Raw genomic sequence first — 23,379 nt, 5'->3', positions numbered from 1 at the left:
GTGAACTTGTGAAGGACAGGAGACACACATTGCTGTTTATTTGTTTGCATACACTTCTCAATTATGGGGTTTGCATCTGAATGTTATTTAAAATAAATGATTAAGCATAAGAATACTTTTGGAAAGATAACAATGTGATCTTAGTCTTCTAAATGATAACTAAATGATAATTGTTCTTCATAGTAACTTATGATCAGTCAGTGGCCACGCCCCCGTGAGCATAGACATTACACGGCGTCATGGAACGTCCCCTTTTCTACTAAAGCATAAAACCCACTTCCAAACTAAATTTACATTAGACCAGAAAACACGGAAGCGGTTGGTACATGTTGAAATGGTTGGCAACTTTACCAAAGGACAAGACCAGAAAACGTGGAAGTGGTCGGTACATGTTGAAATGGTTGGCAAGTCGTCCCATGGACAAGACCAGAGAATGTGGAGATCATTCCCACGTTGAAATGGCTAAGAAATCTATAAACTAAAGAAAAAAAATTCAGGTTGCAGCTGTTTAAGTATTTTAGTCTGGTAAATGCAACCTGATGTATCCATTATAACAAGCTACAACTACGAAAGACGTAGATCACTGGTGGACAAACCACAGACTTTCTGTCGACAATCTATCCAGCAGACGGACTGGCGATCGCAGGGAGGGACAACCAAAAGCATACACTCGTTCATATGTAAATTGTAATTTATTTTCGAGTGAGCAGTTGTTCATGTTCAAAGTATTATCATTTCCATGGGGGTAGCTATCGACTGTATGTACGGGGGTCCACTCAGTTTCCCGCTCTTGATCTGGCCCCACCCCTTCCCTTTGTCTATCAAGCCGTCATATCTGCTTAGCCCACCAGGGACTTTTCAGTGTATCATGTCAGTAACCAGGGTATAACCATTGTGTGTGTGTTTATATAATTCTGTCATTGGTTAGTTAGTTAGTAAATAAATAATTAAGCCAATTTGAATATCGCTGATTCATGATTTATGATGCTATGGTTCGTGGCAGATATACAAGGATTTGTTACATTCAGGAATGAGACTGATGAGGTAATAATACATTAATAGTAGACTGTAATAGTAATAGTAATCAATAAGATAATAAAATATCTGAGGAGTTATATTCAGGAAATTGTAACTCAATAAATAACATTTTCCAGTGGTGCCCCGACTTCCTATTCCGTGATTTGTTTAATTACACAGAGAATTGAATTGATAATATAACAGTCTACATTTAATGACAGCAAACTTCAAAACACAAGGTTGAACAGTTAAATTGAACAGTTGAACCCTTGAACAGTTGAACCCCAAAGCGCAGTGCGCTTTAAAATGTTTTTATTCTGTAAGAACAAGGACATGTTTGACTTTCAGAAAAAGATATTGGTCAAGCTCAGGCACATACCTTTTTTTGTGTGTTTTACAACCTGTTAGGTGCATAACCCTAACAGGGTGGAAATTTGAAGTCCAACTTAGCTCTGTGCCATAGCCATAGCTCTGTGAGCAAGCAAGAATGAGCTAGCATAATGGCGAACACTTGAACAGGATTTTAACTTCTCTCTCAAACATATTTTAACATTTTGAAATGTGGCTAATTTTCTCTATAATTTAGCCTAACAGGGTGGACATTTATGAGTGGGACATACAGACTAACAACATAAAACATAGAAAAACAGGAAATTGTGAAAAACTGAGTTTAAAAGCAACACGGTCTTGGGTGAATTTTGGCCCATTCCTCCTGACAGAGCTGTTGTAACTGAGTCAGGTGTGTAGGCCTCCTTGCTTGCACACGCTTTCTCAGTTATGCCCACAAATGTTCTATAGAATTTAGGTCAGGGCTTTGTGATGGCCACTCCAATACATTGACTTTGTTGTCTTTAAGCCATTTTGCCACAACTTTGGAAGCATGCTTGGGGTCAATGTTCATTATGAAGACCCATTTGTAATCAAGCTTTAACTTCCTGACTCATGTCTTGATATGTTGCTTCAATATACCCACATAATTTTCCTACCTCATGCCATCTATTTTGTGAAGTGAACCAGTCCCTCCCGCAGCAAAGCACCCCCACAACATGATGCTGCCACCCCCATGCTTCACGGTTGGGATGGTGTTCTTCGGCTTGCAAGCCTCCCCCTTTTTCCTCCAAACATAACGATGGTCATTATTGCTAAATAGTTCTATTTTTGTTTCATCAGACCAGAGGACATTTCTCCAAAAAGTACGATCTTTGTCCCCATGTGCAGTTGCAAACCGTAGTCTGGCTTTTTAATGGCGGTTTTGGAGCATTGGCTTCTTCCTTTCTGAGTGGCCTTTCAGGTTATGTTGACATAGGACTCGTTTTAACTGTGGATATAGATACCTTTGTATCTGTTTCCTCCAGCATCTTCACAAGGTCCTTTGCTGTTGTTCTGGGATTGAGTCGCAATTTTCGCATCAAAGTACGTTCAATGTCTAGGAGACAGAACGCGTCTCCATCCTGAGCGATATGACAGCTGCGTGGTCCCATGTGTTTATTCTTGCGTACTATTGTTTGTACAGATGAATGTGTTACCTTCAGGAATTTGGAAATTGCTCCCAAGGATGAACCAGACTTGTGGTCTACAAAATGTCTTTCTGAGATCGAGGCTGATTTCTTTTGATTAACCCATGATGTCAAGCAAAGAGGCACTGAGTTTGAAAGTAGGCCTTGAAATACATCCACAGGTACACCTCCTATTGACTCAAATTATGTCAATTAGCCTATCAGCAGCTTCTAAAGCCATGACATCATTTTCTGGACTTTTCCAAGCTGTTTAAAGGCACAGTCAACTTAGTGTATGTAAACTTCTGACCCACTGGAATTGTGAAACAGTGAATTATAAGTGAAATAATCTGTCTGCAAACAATTGTTGGAAAAACTACATGTGTCATGGACAAAGTAGATGTCCTAACCAAACTATAGTTTGTTAACAAGAAATTTGTGGAGTGGTTGAAAAACGAGTTTTAATGACTCCAACCTAAGTGTATGTAAACTTCAGACCTCAACTGTATAACGCCTTTCGGAATTCACATTCTGCACTAAATAAGCAGTTATATTTCAAGGGGGCAGAAAAGGCACCGCAAAGTAGGAATGACCCGCCCACCTTATTTTTCAGAATGACAACGAGTTGGCAATTCCTTTATATAATTGTTTTATGCTTATTGCACATTTACAGAACACAGACTAGACAGCTAGTATAACAGTCTTTGTCTAAAATGCTGCTAGCGGTATGTGGTACCCCAATGCCGCGTGTGACAAACTGAGCATTCATTTTCCAGAATCAACGTTCATTGATAGTGTCGTCTGCTCTATGTGCAATTTTGATAAGTTGAGACATAAAAAGGGGATTGTTGGAAAGGTTCACTCCTCCTCTATTACAGTAGAAGAATGCCTCAATGTGTTTTGGTGTCCATACGACTGATTCTGATTTTGTTGGACCAAACCTCAAATGCAAATAGCAAGTTGAAACCGCTTGTCAGAGAGGAAGACGTGATCTCTCAACTTTATTGGTGTGTGTGTAAACCATAGAGGAAGAGGCAAAGCGAGAGGTTTCACTCTTGCTAAAAATCTGTCCAAAATAAGGCCAATGCATTTCTAAAAATATATGGCAACTAGAAATCAAAACTGGATAGTCTTCAGAGATAGATGGGAAGAGTGGAGGGTAGCTGAAGGCTGAAAACATCTTAAAAAACAAATGTAAAATGTACATTACATGACCAAATGTTCGTTGAACATCTCATTCCTTAATATGGAGTTGGTCCCCCTTTTGCTGCTATAACAGCCTACACTCTTCTGGAAGGCTTTTCACTAGATGTTTGCTGCAGAGACCTTCTTCTTTTCATCCACAAGAGCATTAGTGAGGTCAGGCTTTGATGTTGGGCGATTAGGCTTGGCTCACAGTTGGCGTTCCAATTCATCCCAAAGATGATCGATGAGGTTGAGGTCAGGGCTCTGTGCAGGCAAGTCAAGTTCTTCCACACCGATCTCAAAAAAAAAATTCTGTATGGACCTCACTTTGTGCACAGGAGCATTGTCATGCTGAAACAGGACAGGGCATTCCCCAAACTGTTTCCACAAAGTTGGAAGCACAGAATCATCTAGAATGTCATTGTATGCTGTAGTGTTAATATTCCCCTTCACTGGAACTAAGGGGCTTAGCCCGAACCATGAAAAACAGCCCCAGACCACTTTTCATCCTCCACCAAACATGACAGTTCGCACTATGCATCCGCCAAACCCAGATTGGTCCGTTTGGCTGCCAGATGGTGAAGCGCGATTCATTACTCCAGAGAACGTTGTTACCACTGCTCCAGATTCCAATGGCGGTGAGTTTACCACCCCTCCAGCCGATGCTTGGCATTGAGCATGGTGATCTTAGGCTTAAGCTACCAACGAACAGTTATTGTGCTGAAGTTGCTTCCAGAGGCAGTATGGAACTCGGTAGTTGCAACAAAGGACAGACGATTTTTACGGGGCAGTTCTGTGAGCTTGTGTGGGCTACCACTTCGCGACTGAGCCGTTGTTGCTCTGAGACGTTTCCACTTCACAACAACAGCACTTACAGCTGATTGGGGCAGCTCTAGCAGGGGAGAAATTTGACAAATTGACATGACGGTGCATACTGCCAATGTTTGTGTATGGAGATTGCATGGCCGTGTGCTCCATTTTATATCCCTGCTAGCAACGGATGTGCTAAAATAGCCAAATTCACTCATTTGAAAGGGTGACCAGATACTTTTGAATATATAGTGTACATAGTATGTACAACCTGAAAGTAGAAGAATTGGTATTGTTGTCCATTAGTTTATTCCAATTAGGGAAGGGATGGTAGGGTTTGGGGAAAATAATAAAGCAGAAAGATAATAGAAAACATCAGCCTAGGTGTGTGTGCAGTGCCTTTGGGAAAGTAGTCAGACCCCTTGACTTGTTCCACATTTTGTTACATTACAGCCTTATTCTAATGTTGATTAAATTAAATGTTTTCCTCATCAATCTACACACAATACACTATAATCAGAAAACGAAACAGGTTTTATAAATACATTATTTACATTCAGAATGTTTGCTATGAGACTCGAAATTGAGCTCAGGTGCATCCTGTTTCCATTGATCATCCTTGAGATGTTCCTACAACTTGATTTGGAGTCCACCTGTGGTCAATTCAATTGATTGGACATGATTTGGAAAAGGCACAAACCTGTCTACATATGGTCCCACAGTTGACAGTGCATGTCAGAGCAAAAACCAAGCCATGAGGTCGAAGGAATTGTCAGTAGAGCTCAGAGACAGGATTGTGTCGAGGCACAGATCTGGGGAAGGGTACAAAAAATGTCTGCAGCATTGAAGGTCCCCAAGAACACAGTGGCCTCCATTATCCTTAAATGGAAGATGTTTGGAACCAGCAAGACTCTTCCTAGAGCTGGCCGCCCGGCCAAACTGAGCAATCGGGGGAGAAGGGCCTTCGTCACTGAGAACCCGATGTTCCCTCTGACAGAGCTCCAGAGTTCCTCTGTGGAGATGGGAGAACCTTCCAGAAGGACAACCATCTCTGCAGCACTCAACCAATCAGGCTTTTATGGTAGAGTGGCCAGACAGAAGCCACTCCTCAGTAAAAGGCACATGACAGCCCACTTGGAGTTTGACAAAAGGCACCTAAAGATTGACCCTGAGAAACAAGATTCTCTGGTCTGATGAAACCAAGATTGAACTCTTTGGCTTGAATGCCAAGCGTCACAACTGGAGGAAACCTGGCACCATCCCTCCGGTGAAGCATGGTGGATGTAGTATCATGCTGTGGGGATGTTTTTCAGCGGCAGGGACTGGGAGACTAGTCAGGATCGAGCAAAAGATGAAAGGAGCAAAGTAGAGAGATCCTTGATCAAAACCTGCTCCAGAGTGCTCAGGACCTCAGACTGGGGCGAACGTACACCTTCCAACAGGACAACGACCCTAAGCACACAGCCAAGACAATGCAGGAGTGGCTTCGGGACAAGTCTCTGAATATCTTTGAGTGGCCCAGCCAGAGGCCGGACTTGAACCCGATCGAACATCTCTGGAGAGAACTGAAAATAGCTGTGCAGCGACACTCCCCATGCAACCTGAAAGAGCTTTAGAGAATCTGCAGAGAAGAATAGGAGAAACATCCCAAATACTGGTGTGCCAAGCTTGTAGCGTCATACCCAAGAAAACTTGAGGCTGTAATTGCTGCCAAAGGTGCTTCAACAAAGTACTGAGTAAAGGATCTGAATACTTATGTAAACGGGATATTTCCGTGAATCGTTTTATATATATATTTTTTCACCATTTCTAAAAACCTGTTTTTGCTTTGTTATTATGGTGATTGATTTGGGGGAGATTGATGAGGGGGGAAAATGCTTTCATCCATTTTAGAATAAGGCTGTAACGTAACAAAATGTGGAAAAAGTATGTTTGTCTGAATACTTTCCGAAGGCACTGTATGTGTGCGTGCAAGTCCTTTAGGGTGTACTACACAGGAAAGAATCACATCAGACTAGGCTAGGAGACTATGTTAAGAAACAGTGACAAAAAACTGACCTTAGATCAGCAGGGTCTAGTACAGAGGGCAAGCTGTGCCTATTCCAAGTGGCCTCTCGGATCATGAGAAAGATCATGGAAGAGTCTGATTTATTTATAGATCAGGGTAAACTATAGCAGCTATTGGTCTGGTATCCAGCCACAGTAGAGATTAGGGATCAACCATGTGTGGAATCCCCTGACATGGTATCACAGAGCCAATGACTCACACAGGTGCTTTAGAGGGGGTGGACGAGCCAATCAGGGGTGTGGCACGTGGTTGGAAAAACGAGCGTGTGGTTGGAAAAGGGGTAGGGGGCTGAGAGTCGTCCTTTGCATGCATACATGTTATATTTGTCCTTGTCTTCTCACTCTCTCGGTCTCTCCCTCTCTCTCCCACCTCTCAGTCCTCCTCTCTCAAGCCATCTCCCTTCTCTAAGCCCCTCTGACTTTTCTTATCCTCCCTCTGCTGCCCAACTCTACCTCTATCCCTCTTATGTACGGTATGTAAACACAGCAATCTGTCTCTCTCTTACAGAGATTACACACACACAGTGGATAAATCCACAGTCAAACACGCCCGGCTCAGTCCTAAGGCTCTCTGTCATTGTACCATATCACATAGCACTGTACTTATGCCACTTATTTGACAGATAGCGCTGCACTCCACCAAACGTCACTCAACCACACACTGAAACCCAACCTAACCACACTCTCAACCCCAGCCCATCTGCCAGTCAGCTAACAGACTGTTTAGTCTTCACAGTTTGCAATGGGTCGACTGGACATACTAAAACACACAGGGCTAGCAAAGAAACAACACAGGTGAAAGGACAAAAATAGATAAGGCTTTGAAAACATCGGACGACACTTTTCCATCCCAATGCCAAGGGATGAGCAGTGTTCAATATCAATATCATCTTTCACCCCTTCTTTGCCTACATCTATTCCTCCCTTCCCTCTGTCTTTTTTCTCTCTATTTTGTTTCTTTCCATATGGTTGTTTCACACACTGGTTCGGCTCCTCTCTCTCTCCCTCTCCCTTTCATTCTCTCCCAAGCTCCGCTCTCTCGCTTTCTTCCTCTCCATGTGGTGCAGGGCAGACACAGTGAAGTGGAACATCGGGGCAGACACACACACACACACACACACACACACACACACACACACACACACACACACACACACACACACACACACACACACAGGAGCATTCCTTAAAACACGAGACACACCAAGACTAAATCCACCACACACTTCCCAGTCCATGCGGTCACAATTCCAATATGATGTGACACACATATTGCCAAATATATTAAGAAGCTACGCAAACACAAATAGATACCAAGGAGCAATGAACTACATACGGTGAGACACACACAGAGACACACACAAACTCTCTATTTCACGCAGACACACTAACACACACCCCCTGACAGAGAGACACATAGCGGGCAGTAGTAGGTATCTGCTCCAGTGAGTGTGAGGCGCTCAAGGCTGCAGAGTGGAGCACGGGATAAAAGACATCCCTACCATGAGTCTACTCAGCCTGTCCACCGACACACACACACACACAAAATGCAATGGACACACAACAACACTATACTCCGCTATAACAACACAATCAAACACACAACCCCAAACGGCATACTTTTGAAAACACAGGCACACAAACACAGAGACACACAGGCGTGGGCACACACTGTACAGCGCAGAGCTCCTCTCACCCATCGGTTGTGCTTTCCGGATGGCGCGTTGCTAACGAGATCTGCTAGAGCAGCTCAACTCTCCACTGCTGACACAACACACTCAGTAAAACACAGCCTCAGTCCACAGCAGATACCGGAACAGTGCTCTCAGTCTCCACCTCTCTGTTTTCTCACACTCACTGTGTTCGGTTTGCTCTCTGGCTGTGTCCCCTCCCCTCTCTCTCTCTCTCTCTCTCTCTCTCTCTTGCTGGTGACATCAGAGGGCAGTCTCAGACATGCTTAGTGTTTGTGCGCCCCTCTCCCTCTCTCATTCCTGGAATAGGTTGATTTTCACAGAAAGGACGGACCTACGAGGGGGAGGGGGGGATCTCTCGCCCTCCCTCCTTCCCTCCTTCCTTTTGCTCTCTTCTTTTCACCTCTTACTTATACTTTCTCCTTCCGTACTACTCAAAATCTTTCTCTTTCACCCTCGTTTCATCCCTCTCCATGCCCTTGCCCCGTCCTTCTGTTTAAGTCTAGCTCTTTTCCTACCTCATTAGTCAGTCTTCTTGTCCTCCCTCATTTCCGTCTCTCTCGCTCCTCGGATCCCTCCGTCCCAATGCTCTCCTTTTCATATGTGGCCCATTTCTCCATCATCACTTTCATAGTCATCCATCTCTATATCCTTCCTTTTTTGCTCTCTCATCCTCTTCTCGCTCTCTCTGTCCCTCCCTCCCTCTTTCCCCATCCCTCTCTTATTAAGTCCACATGGGTTGGGTGTGATTCCAGACTGCTATGTGGCCACTGTCCAGACAGTCTGCAGTGGACTCTGGTCTACAGGGAAAGTGCTCTACATGAGATTTACAGATTAGCAAGTCACTGTGGCGAGTGGCTCTGCGAGACGCCGCAATTAGATTGCCTCATTTCCCTCTCTCCGTCTATCTATAAATCCCTTCTCCAGCTACCCCTTGCCTCTCCCCTTCTGTCTCTATATATTCCATTTGTCTTCCTACATGTCTCCCTCCCTCCCTATCTCCGCAACTCTCTCCATCCCTCTGTTGCAGTCATGAGTTAATTCGCTGGACTAGCTAGTGGAGAGATCGGAGAGAAGAGAGAGACTTGCCAAACCCTTAACTGGGCTGCCTCTTGTTTTGCTTTCCGTTCATGCACGTCTCTTCACAGTCAAAATACAGTTGTTGCTAACGCCATTGCTACCTCTGGTTGGATGTTGCTACGCTTACCAGTCTCCTCTCCTCAGTCGTCCATGTCCGTGTAATCTCATTTGTTATGATTTCAAAGGCAAAACTGATCCTAGATCAGCACTCCTGCTCTGAGATGCTTTATGGATACGGTTCCAGGAAACACAAACCTATAGTTGGACAACATTCTTCCCCTGTCTAACCGGGTAGAAGTTCCCGAGGTCCTAACTTTCAGGTAGAAAAGTGCTGTGAAGGACCGACACGAGTGTCTGTCACGTAGACTGGGGAATCATGCCAGCTCTATTCCTTAAATTGCTTTCTGCAACATTCTAGTTGGCTGAATACTCTGACCACCCACCCATCACCGTCTTGATGCCCTGTTTTACCCTGCCTCTACACACACACACGGCTGTGATTAGGGTACCTGATCTCTGACCTCTAGCGTCCCTGACGTCAAACTCTTACCACAGCTTCACCGCCATGCCACTGATAACACCTAATTGCTCCCACTGACACTGGACCAAAACACAGGGGGGACCCTCCTCACACACACAAACACACATCTGTGTTTTCTACCTTACTTCCACCAGATTCAACATCGTCCCATCAGGAGACAGGTCAGGATGCAAAGTTCCTGGAAGTTTGTCTGCTTTTCCTTAAACCCCCGCCCTAAACACACCTCCACGCGCACACAAACTCTTGTTTTTACTTCCCCCTCTGGAGTTAAGCCACCTCAGCTAGACGGAAATAGTGTCAATTTCCCTAGACATGGAAGGTATGGAGATGATTAGGCGCATTCACGAGCCTGCGCCCGTCCAAATTCCATGACATTATTGTGGAGGAAGTCTAGAGCGACAGTGAGGTTTGTTTTCCTCTCCTTCACTGGGGTGTTTAGGGTTTGTTCTCCGTCTGCTGGCATGTGGGAGCCATCTAAACACTTACCAGAACAGTGTGCCATGTGTGTATATTGTGTGTGTGTGTGTGTGTGTGTGTGTGTACCTGCATCCATATGTGTATGTATTTGTGGTAAATAATGCATCCGGCTTAATGATGCAGAGTGTGTGTGTGTGTGTGTGTGTGTGTGTGTGTGTGTGTGTGTGTGTGTGTGTGTGTGTGTGTGTGTGTGTGTGTGTGTGTGTGTGTGTGTGTGTGTGTGTGTGTGGCAGGCAGACAAGGCTGATGAATAAGTAATGTGTCAGGCGTCCGCTCCACAACAAGAGGCCGCGCTGCATTCCCAGAGGAAAATGACAACTCCAACAAAGAGAGACTTTCAACCACCTCCCTCTCTCCCTCCACTACAGAGGGATGGGGATTTTTATTCCCCCCCTAGGGAATCAGGCCTGCCTCAGAATATGTGTAATACAGCATCATTTCTGATTGATTTATATTATTCATAACGCCTTTCTCTCGCTCTCTGCCTCTTCCCCCTCTCTACATTAACCAAGTCACACTAGCCCTTTCAACAGTAGCCCAAGACAGATATACAATAATTGAATTATGGCGCTACACGCCACGTTGAGCTTGCCGCTGCCGGTAGTGAGATATGGCCACCTCTTTGGTTAACGCTGCAACGTTAATAATACATAGACGTTAATACAACGTCAATAATAGATTGAGCAAACTTTAAATGAAATTGTTTGAGTAATTAGAGGGACTTCAGAAAGTATTCAGACCCTTTGACTTTTTCCACATTTTGTTACGTTACAGCCTTATTCTAAAATGGATTAAATCCCCCCCTCATCAATTTACACACAATACCCCATAATGACAAAGCAAAAACAGGTTTTTAAAAATGTTTGTTCATTTACAACAAAAATATATATATATATATCCCATTTACATAAGTATTCAGACCCTTCAGACCCGAGTATTCAGACACTACTCGATATTTCGTTGAAGCACCTTTGGCAGTGATTACAGCATTGAGTCTTCTTGGGTATGACACTAGAAGCTTGGCACACCTGTATTTGTGGAGTTTCTCCCATTCTTCCCTGCAAATCCTCTCAAGCTTTGTCATTTTGGATGGGGAGCGTTGCTGCACAGCTATTTTCAGGTCTCTCCAGGTTTTCACCAAGGATCTGTACTTTGCTGTGTTCACCGATCCTGACTAGTCTCACAGTCCCTGCCACTGAAAAACATCCCCACAGCACGATGCTCCCACCAAGCTTCACCGTAGAGATGGTGCCAGGTTTTCCTCCAGACATGACACTTGTGTCTTTTCTAAACTCTAAGTGGGCTGTCATGTGCCTTTTACTGAGGAGCAGCTTCCGTCTGGCCACTCTACAATAAAGGCCTGATTGGTGAAATGCTGTAGAGATGATTGTCCTTCTGGAAAGTTCTCCCATCTCCACAGAGGAACTCTAGAACTCTGTCAGAGGGACCATTGGGTTCTTGGTCACCTCCCTAACCAAGGCCTTTCTCCCCTGATTGCTCAATTTGGCGGGTGGCCAGCTCTAGGAAGAGACTTGGTGGTTTTAAACTTTTTTCATTTAAGAAAAGTGGAAGCCACTGTGTTCTTGGGGACCTTCAATGCTGCAGACATTTTTGGTACTCTTCCCCAGATCTGTGGCTCAACGCAATCATGTCTCTGAGCTCTACGGACAATTCCTTCAACCTCCTGGCTTTTGCTCTGACATACAGTGTCAACAGGGGGCGGCAGGGTAGCCTAGTGCTTAGAGCATTGGACTAGTAACCTAAAGGTTGCAAGTTCAAATCCCCGAGCTGACAAGGTACAAATCTGTCATTCTGCCCCTGAACAGGCAGTTAACCCACTGTTCCTAGGCTGTCATTGATAATAAGAATTTGTTCTTAACTGACTTGCCTAGTTAAATAAAGGTAAAAAATAAATAAAAACTGTCAGACCTTATATAGACAGGTGTGTGCCTTTCAAATCAATTGAATTTCCCACAGGTGGACTCCAATCAAGTTGTAGAAACATCTCAAGGATGATGAATGGAAACAGGATGCACCTGAGCTCAGTTTCAAGTCTCATAGCAAAAGGTCTGAATAAGGTATTTCTGTTTAGATTATTAATAAATGTGCAAAAAAAATCTAAAAACCAGTTTTTGCTTTGTCATCATGGGTATTGTGTGTAGATTGAGGACATTTTTTTTATTTTATGCATTTTTGAATAAGGCTGTATTCAAAATGTAACAAAATGTGGAAGAAGTCAAGGGGTCTGAATACTTTCCAAAGGCACTGTAGGTGTAAATAATTCACAAACAGATTATTGTCTGGACTATTTCCTCTGCTGGAAGGATGAAATAGTATGAATTAACTTCACAAAACAAATATTTAAATGAAAATATGGCACGCATTTTTTGTTTATGTCGGTAACCAGTTTACAACAGCAATAAGGATTCTTTCCGAAGGCACTGTAGGTGTAGATAGCTGTGTCTCTCAGAGAGACTGTCGGGAACTGACATAGGTGTTTGGTTCTTTCTGTGTGTGTGTGTATCTTTCTGTATGTGTGAGAATGTGCACACGTGTTCGCTTGTGAATGTGTGAATATGCATGCGTGCGTACGTGCTTGCCAGAGAGACACGGTTGGAAACTTGATGTCTTCCCTCCGCCCCTGTTTCTGGGAGCCAGCCAGAGGCCCTTTGTTTCAGAGGACGAGCAATTATAATATTCCTGAAAACAGTTGATGCGGTCTTTGTTTGCTTGTTTGTTTCACCCCGTCACCTAATTGCAGCCATGAATGGTCGTTTCTGCTCATGTCAGGCCGCACCGAGACAAAGGACGTTCATGCACACACACAAACACAAACACAGACACAAACAAGCAGGCACAGACACACAAGCAAACGCACAAACAAACACGTGGGCATGGACACACACCCGCCGCAACACACACACACACACCTTCGCACACACAGATTCCAGGAATTACAACCAGAAATGCTTTCACACACATGTATTCTAAATAGCGATCAAATACGCACAACTAAGGCTGCCTGTTTGCCTCTGCTCTGCTAACAAACACTGTTTTTTTTAACACCAGTAACGAACCAAACAAACACACCAACAACCAATTAACTTGCCTTTGTTCTGGAAAACAAGGCCTGGAAACTTTAATGCCCCCCCCCCTCTCGCTTGTAAAAACCCATTGCCATTCGGAGCTTTTGGGCGCATTGACGATCTCGAACTCATTCATTTGTAGTGCCTTTCTCCTTCCCGGTTACAATGTCTATTCCCCTCTCCCTCAATGGTAATTCCCTGCTAGGTTACTCAAGAGCGGTTGCAGAGTGAGAGGGTAATTAGCCGTTAGCTATACTAGCTACCTAACCCAGTCCAGCCCATTTTCAGTCATGTGAGCCACGACCATGTGCACTATAGCTAGCACTATCTAGGGAGTACCTGAGTAGAGGCATATAATAATGGCATATGTAGTCTATTTAAGCAATAAGGCCCGAGAGGGTGCGATATATGGCCAATGTACCACGGCAAAGGGCAGTTGTTATACGCAAAGCGTAGTGCCTGGATACAGCCCTTAGCCGTGGTATATTGGCCATATACCACAAAGCCCTGAGGTGCCTTATTGCTGTTATGAACTGGTTACCAACATACACAAAAAATGAATTACATATTTACATAAAAATCTTGGTTTTGATAAATTAATTCATACTTTTTCATCCTTCCAGACAATAATCTGTTTGTGAATTATTTTTCCATCATTGCTATGAAATCAACGAATAGCTGCTAGCCATGGACAGAAACCAAAACAACATCCAAATCTGCAGCTGGAATGACAGAAAACTAGCCGCATTTTTGTTTGTTTTAGCTGTTTTCTTTGAACATTTCTTTGGATTAATCCACAATATCCAGAGTTACGGTCTCGTCAGAACATCGTTCACTCTCTATGGCACTGTCTATTGCATCTTAGCCTATGCCGCTCTGTCATCGCTCATCCATATATTTATATATTCTTATTCCATTCCTTTAGATTTGTGTGTATTAGATAGTTGTTGTGGGAATTTTTAGTTTACTTGTTAGCTATTGCTGTACTGTCAGAACGAGAAACACAAGCACTTCGCTACACTCGCAATAACCGTGCGATCGATCGCATTAGCAAACGTCATTGTTGCCAAGGTCGGAGAAACAGACAGCAAGGTTTGTACAGGTCCCCGTTGTTGTATACCAAATGCTAGGATAGAAGCAAGGAGAAATGTGTTTCATAAAATACTTATTGTTTTTCTCTTGTCATATGCAGTGGTATATCAAGAACAGCGTCGTGATACCAACTCTAAACAAAACAAAAAAATACCTGTAAAACTCGTAGTATATCATCTCACAGCTGGAACACTGTTTTACCCAATCAGCATCCAGGATCCAAACTACCCAGTTTATATTATATATTAGAGTCTCAATATATCAGGGAGGTAGGGGAGAAGTGAGTAAGTAAGCCTTGTCTGAGCCAGAACGGGCCATATTGTAGGGCATGAGCCCATCTCCTGTTTGTGTAGCTTGAGGCAGCTTGATGTACAAGAAGTAGCCTGACACTCCCTGGACAGGACGCTAGTCTATCCCAGGGCCTTACCCCCAATCTATCTCCTTAATGCTGAGTAGCAAGTAGAGAGGCATCAGGTCCCATATTTAGAGTATTTGATATGATTTGAGTGGGGATCGAACCCCCAACATTCTAATCTCAGGGTGGACGCTAACCAACAGGTCACTGAGGAAGCGGGTCAGAATGCTAACGCTAATGCTAAAGATCACCTCAGAGGGAAGATACTACAAGCTGACATTATCCATTAGTCTCGGGCTCCATTTTGGTTGGCTTCATCATAGTGGATGGAGGCTCTTTCCCGGATCAGCAGACCAACCTTTGATAACGGTGGTCTACTGTCCTGGAGCTGTGTATGTAAGTGAGTGAGCAAGTGAATTTGTGCGTTTGCGTGTGCGAGTGAGTGTGTGTGCGTATCCACAGGGCCTATAGAATACCTCAGCGGTTCCCAAACTAGGGGTTGCGACTCCACATAGGGTCGCCTGATATGAAAATGGGGTTGAAAACCCTTGCGAAAATTATAATAATGTCTTTGTATCTCAAAATCATTGTAATATGGTTAACCTTAAAAATCTAAAAGATACAAGTAATCCCGAGAGTGCCCTTAGATCATGGGAAAAGGCCACACTTCGATCATTCCCACGGTGAATGGCAAGGCCAACTAGGCTATGAAACCACATACATTTGCTGAGACTTTGACATTAACGGCCGCAATTGATATGGTGAAACAATGTGTTTTGGGAGGCAGAGGCAAAGAAGCATCAACACCTTTATCAGATAACACTTCAACAAATAAGTTATGCTATTGCTAACAATCAAGAGGAAACTCTGACTTAACAGCTCAAGAACTCCCTAGCTTATGCTTTCCAAATGGACGTTAGCTGTGAGGGCCGAGATGCCCATGCATTGACGCTTGTTCGCTATACAGTACCAGTCAAAAGTTTGGACACACCTACTCATTCAAGGGATTTTCTTTATTTTTACAATTTTCTAAAAACTATATGTTTTTTATTTAACTAGGCAAGTCAGTTAAGAACAAGTTCTTATTTTCAATGATGGCCTAGGAACAGTGGGTTAACTGCCTTGTTCAGGGGCAGAATGACAGATTTTTACCTTGTCAGCTCAGGGATTTGATCTTGCAAACTTTCGGTTACAACGCTCTAACCACTGGGCTACCTGCCACCACAAAGAGTGGCTTCTTCAAAGAAGCCACCCTTTGCCTTGATGCAAGCTTTGCACACTCTTGGCATTCTCTCAACCAGCTTCACCTGGAATGCTTTTCCAACAGTCATGAAGGAGTTCCCACATATGCTGAGCACCTGTTGGTTGCTTTTGCTTCACTCTGCGGTCCAATTCATCCCAAACCATCTCAATTGGGTTGAGGTTGGGTGATTGTGTACCCCAGGTCATCTTATGCAGCACTCCATCACTCTCCTTCTTCTTAGCCCTTACACAGCCTGGAGGTGTGTTGAGACATTGTCCTGTTGAAAAACAAATAATAGTCCCACAAAGCACAAACCAGATTGGATGGCCTATCGTGGTAGCCATGTTGGTTCAGTATGCCTTGAATTCTAAATAAATCACTGACAGTATCACCAGCAAAGCACCCCAACACCATCACACCTCATTCTCCATACTTCACAATGGGAACTACACATTTGGAGATCATCCATTCACCTACTCTGTGTCTCACAAAGAAACGGCGGTTGGAAATCTCCAATATGGACTCATCAGACCAAAGAACAGATTTCCACAGGTCTAATGTCCATTGCTCGTGTTTCTTGGCCCAAGCAAGTTACTTCTTCTTATTGGTGTTCTTTAGTAGTGGTTTCTTTGCAGCAATTCGACCATGACAGTTGATGTTGAGATCTGTCTGTTATTTGAACTCTGTGAAGCATTTATTTACTCTGGGTCTTCCTTTCCTGTGGCAGTCCTCATGAGAGCCAGTTTCATCATAGCGCTTGATGGCTTTGCGACTGCACTTGAAGAAACTTTCAAAGTTCTTGACATTTTCCATATTGACTGACATTCATGTCTTAAAGTAATGATGGACTGTCGTTTCTCTTTGTTTATTTGAGCTGTTCTTGCCATAATATGGACTTGGTCTTTTACCAAATAGGGCTATCTTCTGTACACCACCCCTACCTTGACACAAAACAACTGATCGGCCTAGTGGTTAGAGCATTGGACTAGTAACCGAAAGGTTGCAAGTTCAAATCCCCGAGCTGACAAGGTCCAAAATCTGTCGTTCTGCCCTTGAACAGGCAGTTAACCCACTGTTCCTAGGCCGTCATTGAAAAAAAGAATTTGTTCTTAACTGACTTGCCTAGTAAAATAAAGGTTAAAAAAAACACATTAAGAATGAAATAAATTCCACAAATTAACTTTAAACAAGGTGCACCTTTTAATTGAAATGCATTCCAGGTGACTACCTCATAAATCTGGTTGAGAGAATACCAAGAGTGTGCAAAGCTGTCATCAAGGCAAAGGGTGGCTACTTTGAAGAATCTCAAATATAAAATATATTTGTTTACCACATGATTCCATATGTGTTATTTCATAGTCTGATGTCTTCACTATTATTCTACAATGTAGAAAATTGTAAAAAATAAAGAAAAACCCAGGAATTTGTAAGTGTCCAAACTTTTGACTAGTACTGTGCATTTAAAAACATTCTTATTTGTTTTATTTATTTCACCTTTATTTAACCAGGAAGGCTAGTTGAGAACAAGTTCTCATTTACAACTGCGACCTGCCAAGATAAAGCAAAGCAGTTTGACACATACAACAACACAGAGTTACACATGGAATAAACAAACATACAGTCAATAATACAGTAGAAAAAAAACATATATATACATTGTGTGCAAATGAGGTAAGATAAGGTAGGTAAGGCAATAAAATAGGCCATAGTGGCGAGGTAATTACGATATAGCAATTAAACACTGGAGTGATAGATGAGCAGAAGATGAAAATGCAAGTATAGATACTGGGGTGCAATGGAGCAAAATAAATACATAAATACAGTATGGGGATGAGGTAGTTGGATGGGCTATTTACAGATGGGCTATGTACAGGTGCAATGATTTGTGAGCTACTCTGAAAGCTGGTGCTTGAAGTTAGTGAGGGAGATAAGAGTCTCCAGCTTCATCGATATTTGCAGTTCGTTCCAGTCGTTGGCAGCAGAAAACTGGAAGGAAAGGCGGCCAAAGGAGGAATTGGCTTTGGGGGTGACCAGTGAAATATACCTGCTGGAGAGCGTGCTAATGGTGGGTGCTGCTATGGTGACCAGTGAACTGAGATAAGGCGGAGCTTTACCTAGCAAAGACTTGTAGATGACCTGGAGCCAATATCATCTTGTAGTTTTCCTGTTTCAACTCATCGAGCTGACCCTGGGAGAACTGCATACTGTTCATCAGGTCCTGGACCTCTCTGGTTAGGTTGTCTATTCTTTAACTAGCCGACTCCACCAGTATTTGGACAAAACACTTGAACCTATTTTCTTGTTGTTGTAACAACTGCTTGTAGAACCCTTTTTGTTCATTTAAAAGATCCTTCACCGGTGATAGAGAGACACCACTGTCCTCAACAGTGCTTCCGCCGGCTTTCGTCATTGTCATGGTAGCAACGCAGTTTATGCTGTTACTCCTCACAGTTTCAGACAGGGCAGGTTGCAGGGAAGATTGGAAACAACAACAAACAGCAGGGATCTAGACAGCCACATACCCGGGACTATCCGTGGTTCCAGCCACAATGGCTAACCTCGTTGCCGGCTGCGTTCAGACCCTCAAGAACACTTTGCAAGCTTTATAGGCAGCTAGCTAGCTAGCAGATAGGTTAGCTGCTACGCCAAGCAGCTCCTCAGACCCGGCCTTGATTGGTAGGAACACTGGACAGATAGTAGCAGTCCCAGCAACTGATGCCAACTGATGCCAACTGCATCAACTCAACCAAACTTAACGGAACTGTTTTATTAGACTTTCAAAACTTTCCAAAACAACAAACCGAGCACTCCCTCATTCTGTGAGTGATGAGTGCCCACTTCCAATGCTGGGAAGAGCACTTTGGGAACTACTTCCCAATCCATTTGACTGTGATCCTGGCTCAGTTTACATGCCGATAAGTGAAATCATACACCTGATCGAGCTGTCATGTGACCGAATGCAGCAGACAGGGGAATAACCTCGGAGGCGAATAAACACGGAACTGGGAACTTGAAAATTCACTGAGTTCAAGACAACTGGAAAAATCGCTTTGAACGTCATCCAACTCGGACTTCCAACTCAGGAACTCAGACCTCTTTCTACAGCTCCAACTGTCTGACCTGAAGATCACTAACGTCATGCTTTGACCTTGTATTTTTCAGAGTTCCCAGTTGTCTTGAAAGCATCATAAAACTCATGGTACACTTCGCCCGTTCATATCTGTGTGAAGCTGCATTCAGAACTCTCGTCTGCATTAAAACCAAATATCGACAGCAGAGATGCGCACTTTAGACCACGCCCCCTGACTTTGAGAAGTTTTGTCGCAACACGCATCAAACACACCGATCTCATTAGTGGTGGTGAGATAAGAAACATTATGTCAGAGTAATTTGCAATTGACTGTCATAGCCTAACGTTAAAAGTATGTGATAGTGAGTTGAGAAGACAATCAGAAATACTGTTAGAATGTTTTTCAATTGACTGCCATAGCCCCAAGTAAAAAAAGTAAACATTGGCTGTTCATTTTTCTTACGGCTGGGGTCGCGAGAGTTTTGAGATACCAAATGGAGACTTGGGCCAAGAGAGTTTGGGAACCCCTGAAATACCTTATTGTGGTAATTTAGAATAGACTCAGTAAACCATATACTGAAAACTCACTATGACTTTTCACAGGCTTAAAAAATAGAGTTCAGGGGAAGACTCGTGAGGGTTAGAGGTGTGAGGTGTCTTATACTCCATTTCCACTTATAGCTACAGATCCCAACTATACTTTATCCAAGCTGGTACTCATATCAACATGTATATGGCGATGTAGGTGGTGAATCAAGGGTTAATTAAGGGAAATGTGCTCCTTTAAGTGTAACTTCTAAACAACTGTACAGTAAGAGCAGACGTTCCTCTCTGAGGTCACACACTCCAAACGGCTGTCTCTACGGTAACTGCTGCCAGACTGCCAGACAGATGGGGGTGCCTAAATCAGACTATGCCCTATAAAAAATGTATAACATACTAACATGGTAACATTTTGCCTCCACCACACACACAATCTCTCTCTCTCTCTCTCTCTCTCTCTCTCACTCACTCACTCACTCACTCACTCACTCACTCACTCACTCACTCACTCACTCACTCACACACTCACACACTCACACACTCACACACACACACACACACACAGAGAGAGAGAGAGAATGACTCCTAGACAATAAAAGCCCAACCCGATATTGTTTTCAGGATAATGCCGCTGAGCCAGACAAAGTAGGTTAGAGCATTGCCCGCTCTGCCGGAAGAAAAAAACAAGTATGTGTCTCAGCTCCTTGCCCTGCCCTTCAACAGATTTCATTTCGGTCTAGGCTGTTAGTGTATGTGTGTGTGTGTGTGTGTGTGTGTGTGTGTGTGTGTGTGTATGTGTATGTTTAAAGGGGGCAGACTGGGTTAAATGGAGGGCATACCCTACGGCATGTCTGCAGTTATATCATACTGTTTGAACCTCAATTTTGCATTATATCTTTGTCAGTCTATGTGCTATTCTATCTCTCTGGTAAGTGTGAAACCTGGATTAACCTGGACCGGTTTCCGAGCCGGTCACGGGTGCACCTCAGCCATGCTCAAGGTACTAAACGATATCATAACCGCCATCGATAAAAGACAGTACTATGCAACCGTCTTCATCGACCTGGCCAAGGCTTTCAACTCTGTCAATCACCATATTCTTATCGGTAGACTCAGTAGCCTCGGTTTTTCTAATGACTGCCTTGCCTGGTTCACCAACTACTTTGCAGACAGAGTTCAGTGTGTCAAATCGGAGGGCATGTTGTCCGGTCCTCTGGCAGTCTCTATGGGGGTGCCACAGCGTTCAATTCTCGGGCCGACTCTTTTCTCTGTATATATCAATGATGTTGCTCTTGCTGCGGGCGATTCCCTGATCCACCTCTACGCAGATGACACCATTCTGTATACTTCTGGCCCTTCCTTGGACACTAACCTCCAAACGAGCTTCAATGCCATACAACACTCCTTCCGTGGCCTCCAACTGCTCTTAAACGCTAGTAAAACCAAATGCATGCTTTTCAACCGTTCGCTGCCTGCACCCGCACGCCCGACTAGCATCACCACCCTGGATGGTTCCGACCTAGAATATGTGGACATCTATAAGTACCTAGGTGTCTGGCTAGACTGTAAACTCTCCTTCCAGACTCATATCAAACATCTCCAACCTAAAATCAAATCTAGAATCGGCTATCTATTCCGCAACAAAGCCTCCTTCACTCACGCCGCCAAACTTACCCTGGTAAAACTGACTATCCGACCGATCCTCGACTTCGGTGATGTCATCTACAAAATAGCTTCCAATACTCTACTCAGCAAACTGGATGCAGTTTATCACAGTGCCATCAATTTTGTTACTAAAGCATCTTATACCACCCACCACTGCGACCTGTATGCTCTAGTCGGTTGGCCCTCGCTACATATTCGTCGCCAGACCCACTGGCTCCAGGTCATCTACAAGTCCATGCTAGGTAAAGCTTCGCCTTATCTCAGTTCACTGGTCACGGTGGCAACACCCACCCGTAGCACGCGCTCCAGCAGGTGTATCTCACTGATCATCCCTAAAGCCAACACCTCATTTGGCCACCTTTCCTTCCAGTTCTCTACTGCCTGTGACTGGAACGAATTGCAAAAATCGCTGAAGTTGGAGACTTTTATCTCCCTCACCAACTTTAAACATCTGCTTTCTGAGCAGCTAACCGATCGCTGCAGCTGTACATAGTCCATCGGTAAATCATTCCAGTGTTAATCTGCAAAATTGTAATTATTCGCCTACCTCATGCGTTTTGCAAACAATGTATATAGACTCTTTTTTTATTTTTTCTACTGTGTTATTGACTTGTTTATTGTTTATTCCATGTGTAACTCTGTGTTGTTGTCGCAGTTGGTCGCAGTTGTAAATGGGAACTTGTTCTCAACTAGCCTACCTGGTTAAATAAAGGTGAATTTAAAAAATAAATAAATAATAATTATCGCGATATGGATTTTTTTGTCCATATCTCCCAGCTCTGTTCCAGCGCATAATGACATGCATTCTAATGTGCAGGGCATGGGCCTGACGAGAGTCTCTTCCTCTCCTCTCTCACGGACCAGACTCAATGGACTGGAAAGCTGTGAGGCTCTGATACAAGGGTCCAAACTACATGTAGTACTCTGCTATTTACGTCAAGGTAAAGGTACAGTTGAAGTTGGAAGTTTATGTACACTTAAGTTGGAGTCATTAAAACTCGCTTTTCAACCACTCCACAAATTTCTTCTTAACAAACTATAGTTAACAAACAATTGTTTACAGACAGATTATTTCACTTATAATTCACTGTATCACAATTCCAGTGGGTCAGAAGTTAACATACACTAAGTTGACTGTGCCTTTAAACAGCTTGGAAAAGTCCAGAAAATGATGTCATGGCTTTAGAAGCTTCTGATAGGCTAATTGACATCATTTGTGTCAATTGCAGGTGTACCTGTGGATGTATTTCAAGGCCTACCTTCAAACTTAGTGCCTCTTTGCTTGACATCATGGGAAAATCAAAGGATATCAGCCAAGACCTCAGAAAAAAGATTGTAGTCCTCCACAAGTCTGGATCATCCTTGGGAGCAGTTTCCAAACGCCTGAAAGTACCACGTTCATATGTACAAACAACAGTGAGCAAGTATAAACACGAGACCATGCAGCCGTCATACAGCTCAGGAAGGAGATGCGTTCTGCCTCCTAGAGATGAACGTGTTTTGGTGCGAAAAGTGCAAATCAATCTCAGAACAACAGTAAAGGACCCTGTGAAGATGCTGGAGGAAACAGGTACAAAAGTATCTATATCGACATAACATGAAAGGCCGCTCTGCAAGGCAGAAGCCACTGCTCCAAAACCGCAATTAAAAAGCCAGACTACGGTTTGCAACTGCACATGGGGACAAAGATCATACTTTTTGAAGAAATGTTCTCTGGTCTGATGAAACAAAAATAGAACTGTTTGGCCATAATGACCATCGTTCTGTTTGGAGAAAAAAGGGAGGCTTGCAAGCCGAAGAACACCATCCCAACCGTGAAGCACGGGGGTGGCAGCATCATGTTGTGGGGGTGCTTTGCTGCAGGAGTGACTGGTGCACTTCACAAAATAGATGGCATCATGAGGGAAGAAAAATTATGTGAATATATTGAAGCAACATCTCAAGACATCAGTCAGGAAGTT

General features: G+C 43.6%; 1 protein-coding gene across 4 annotated transcripts in view; it reads right to left on the bottom strand.

The window, feature by feature from the left end:
• The window catches only part of LOC112235135 (histone deacetylase 4-like), a 162,822-nt gene that overhangs the window by 127,293 nt on the left and 12,150 nt on the right, over positions 1 to 23,379 (bottom strand). Inside the window, exon 1 of one of the 4 annotated variants that reach the window (XM_042315400.1) lies at positions 8,785 to 8,901. The exons of 2 other annotated variants lie outside the window; for them this stretch is intronic. Coding sequence is in view for 1 of the 2 variants with exons in the window: in XM_042315395.1 (XP_042171329.1) it covers positions 8,272 to 8,275 (4 nt within the window). In the remaining variant the exon portion in view is untranslated. Of the gene's footprint in view, positions 1 to 8,271; positions 8,727 to 8,784; positions 8,902 to 23,379 lie in introns of those variants that run through there. One more of the 4 variants, XM_042315395.1, reaches the window with a different exon arrangement.

This window comes from Oncorhynchus tshawytscha, linkage group LG03 (genome assembly GCF_018296145.1).
Source record: "Oncorhynchus tshawytscha isolate Ot180627B linkage group LG03, Otsh_v2.0, whole genome shotgun sequence".
Taxonomy (NCBI): domain Eukaryota; kingdom Metazoa; phylum Chordata; class Actinopteri; order Salmoniformes; family Salmonidae; genus Oncorhynchus; species Oncorhynchus tshawytscha.
The sequence above is the reverse complement of the archived record's forward strand: the minus strand, read 5'-3'. Positions and strand labels throughout refer to the sequence as shown.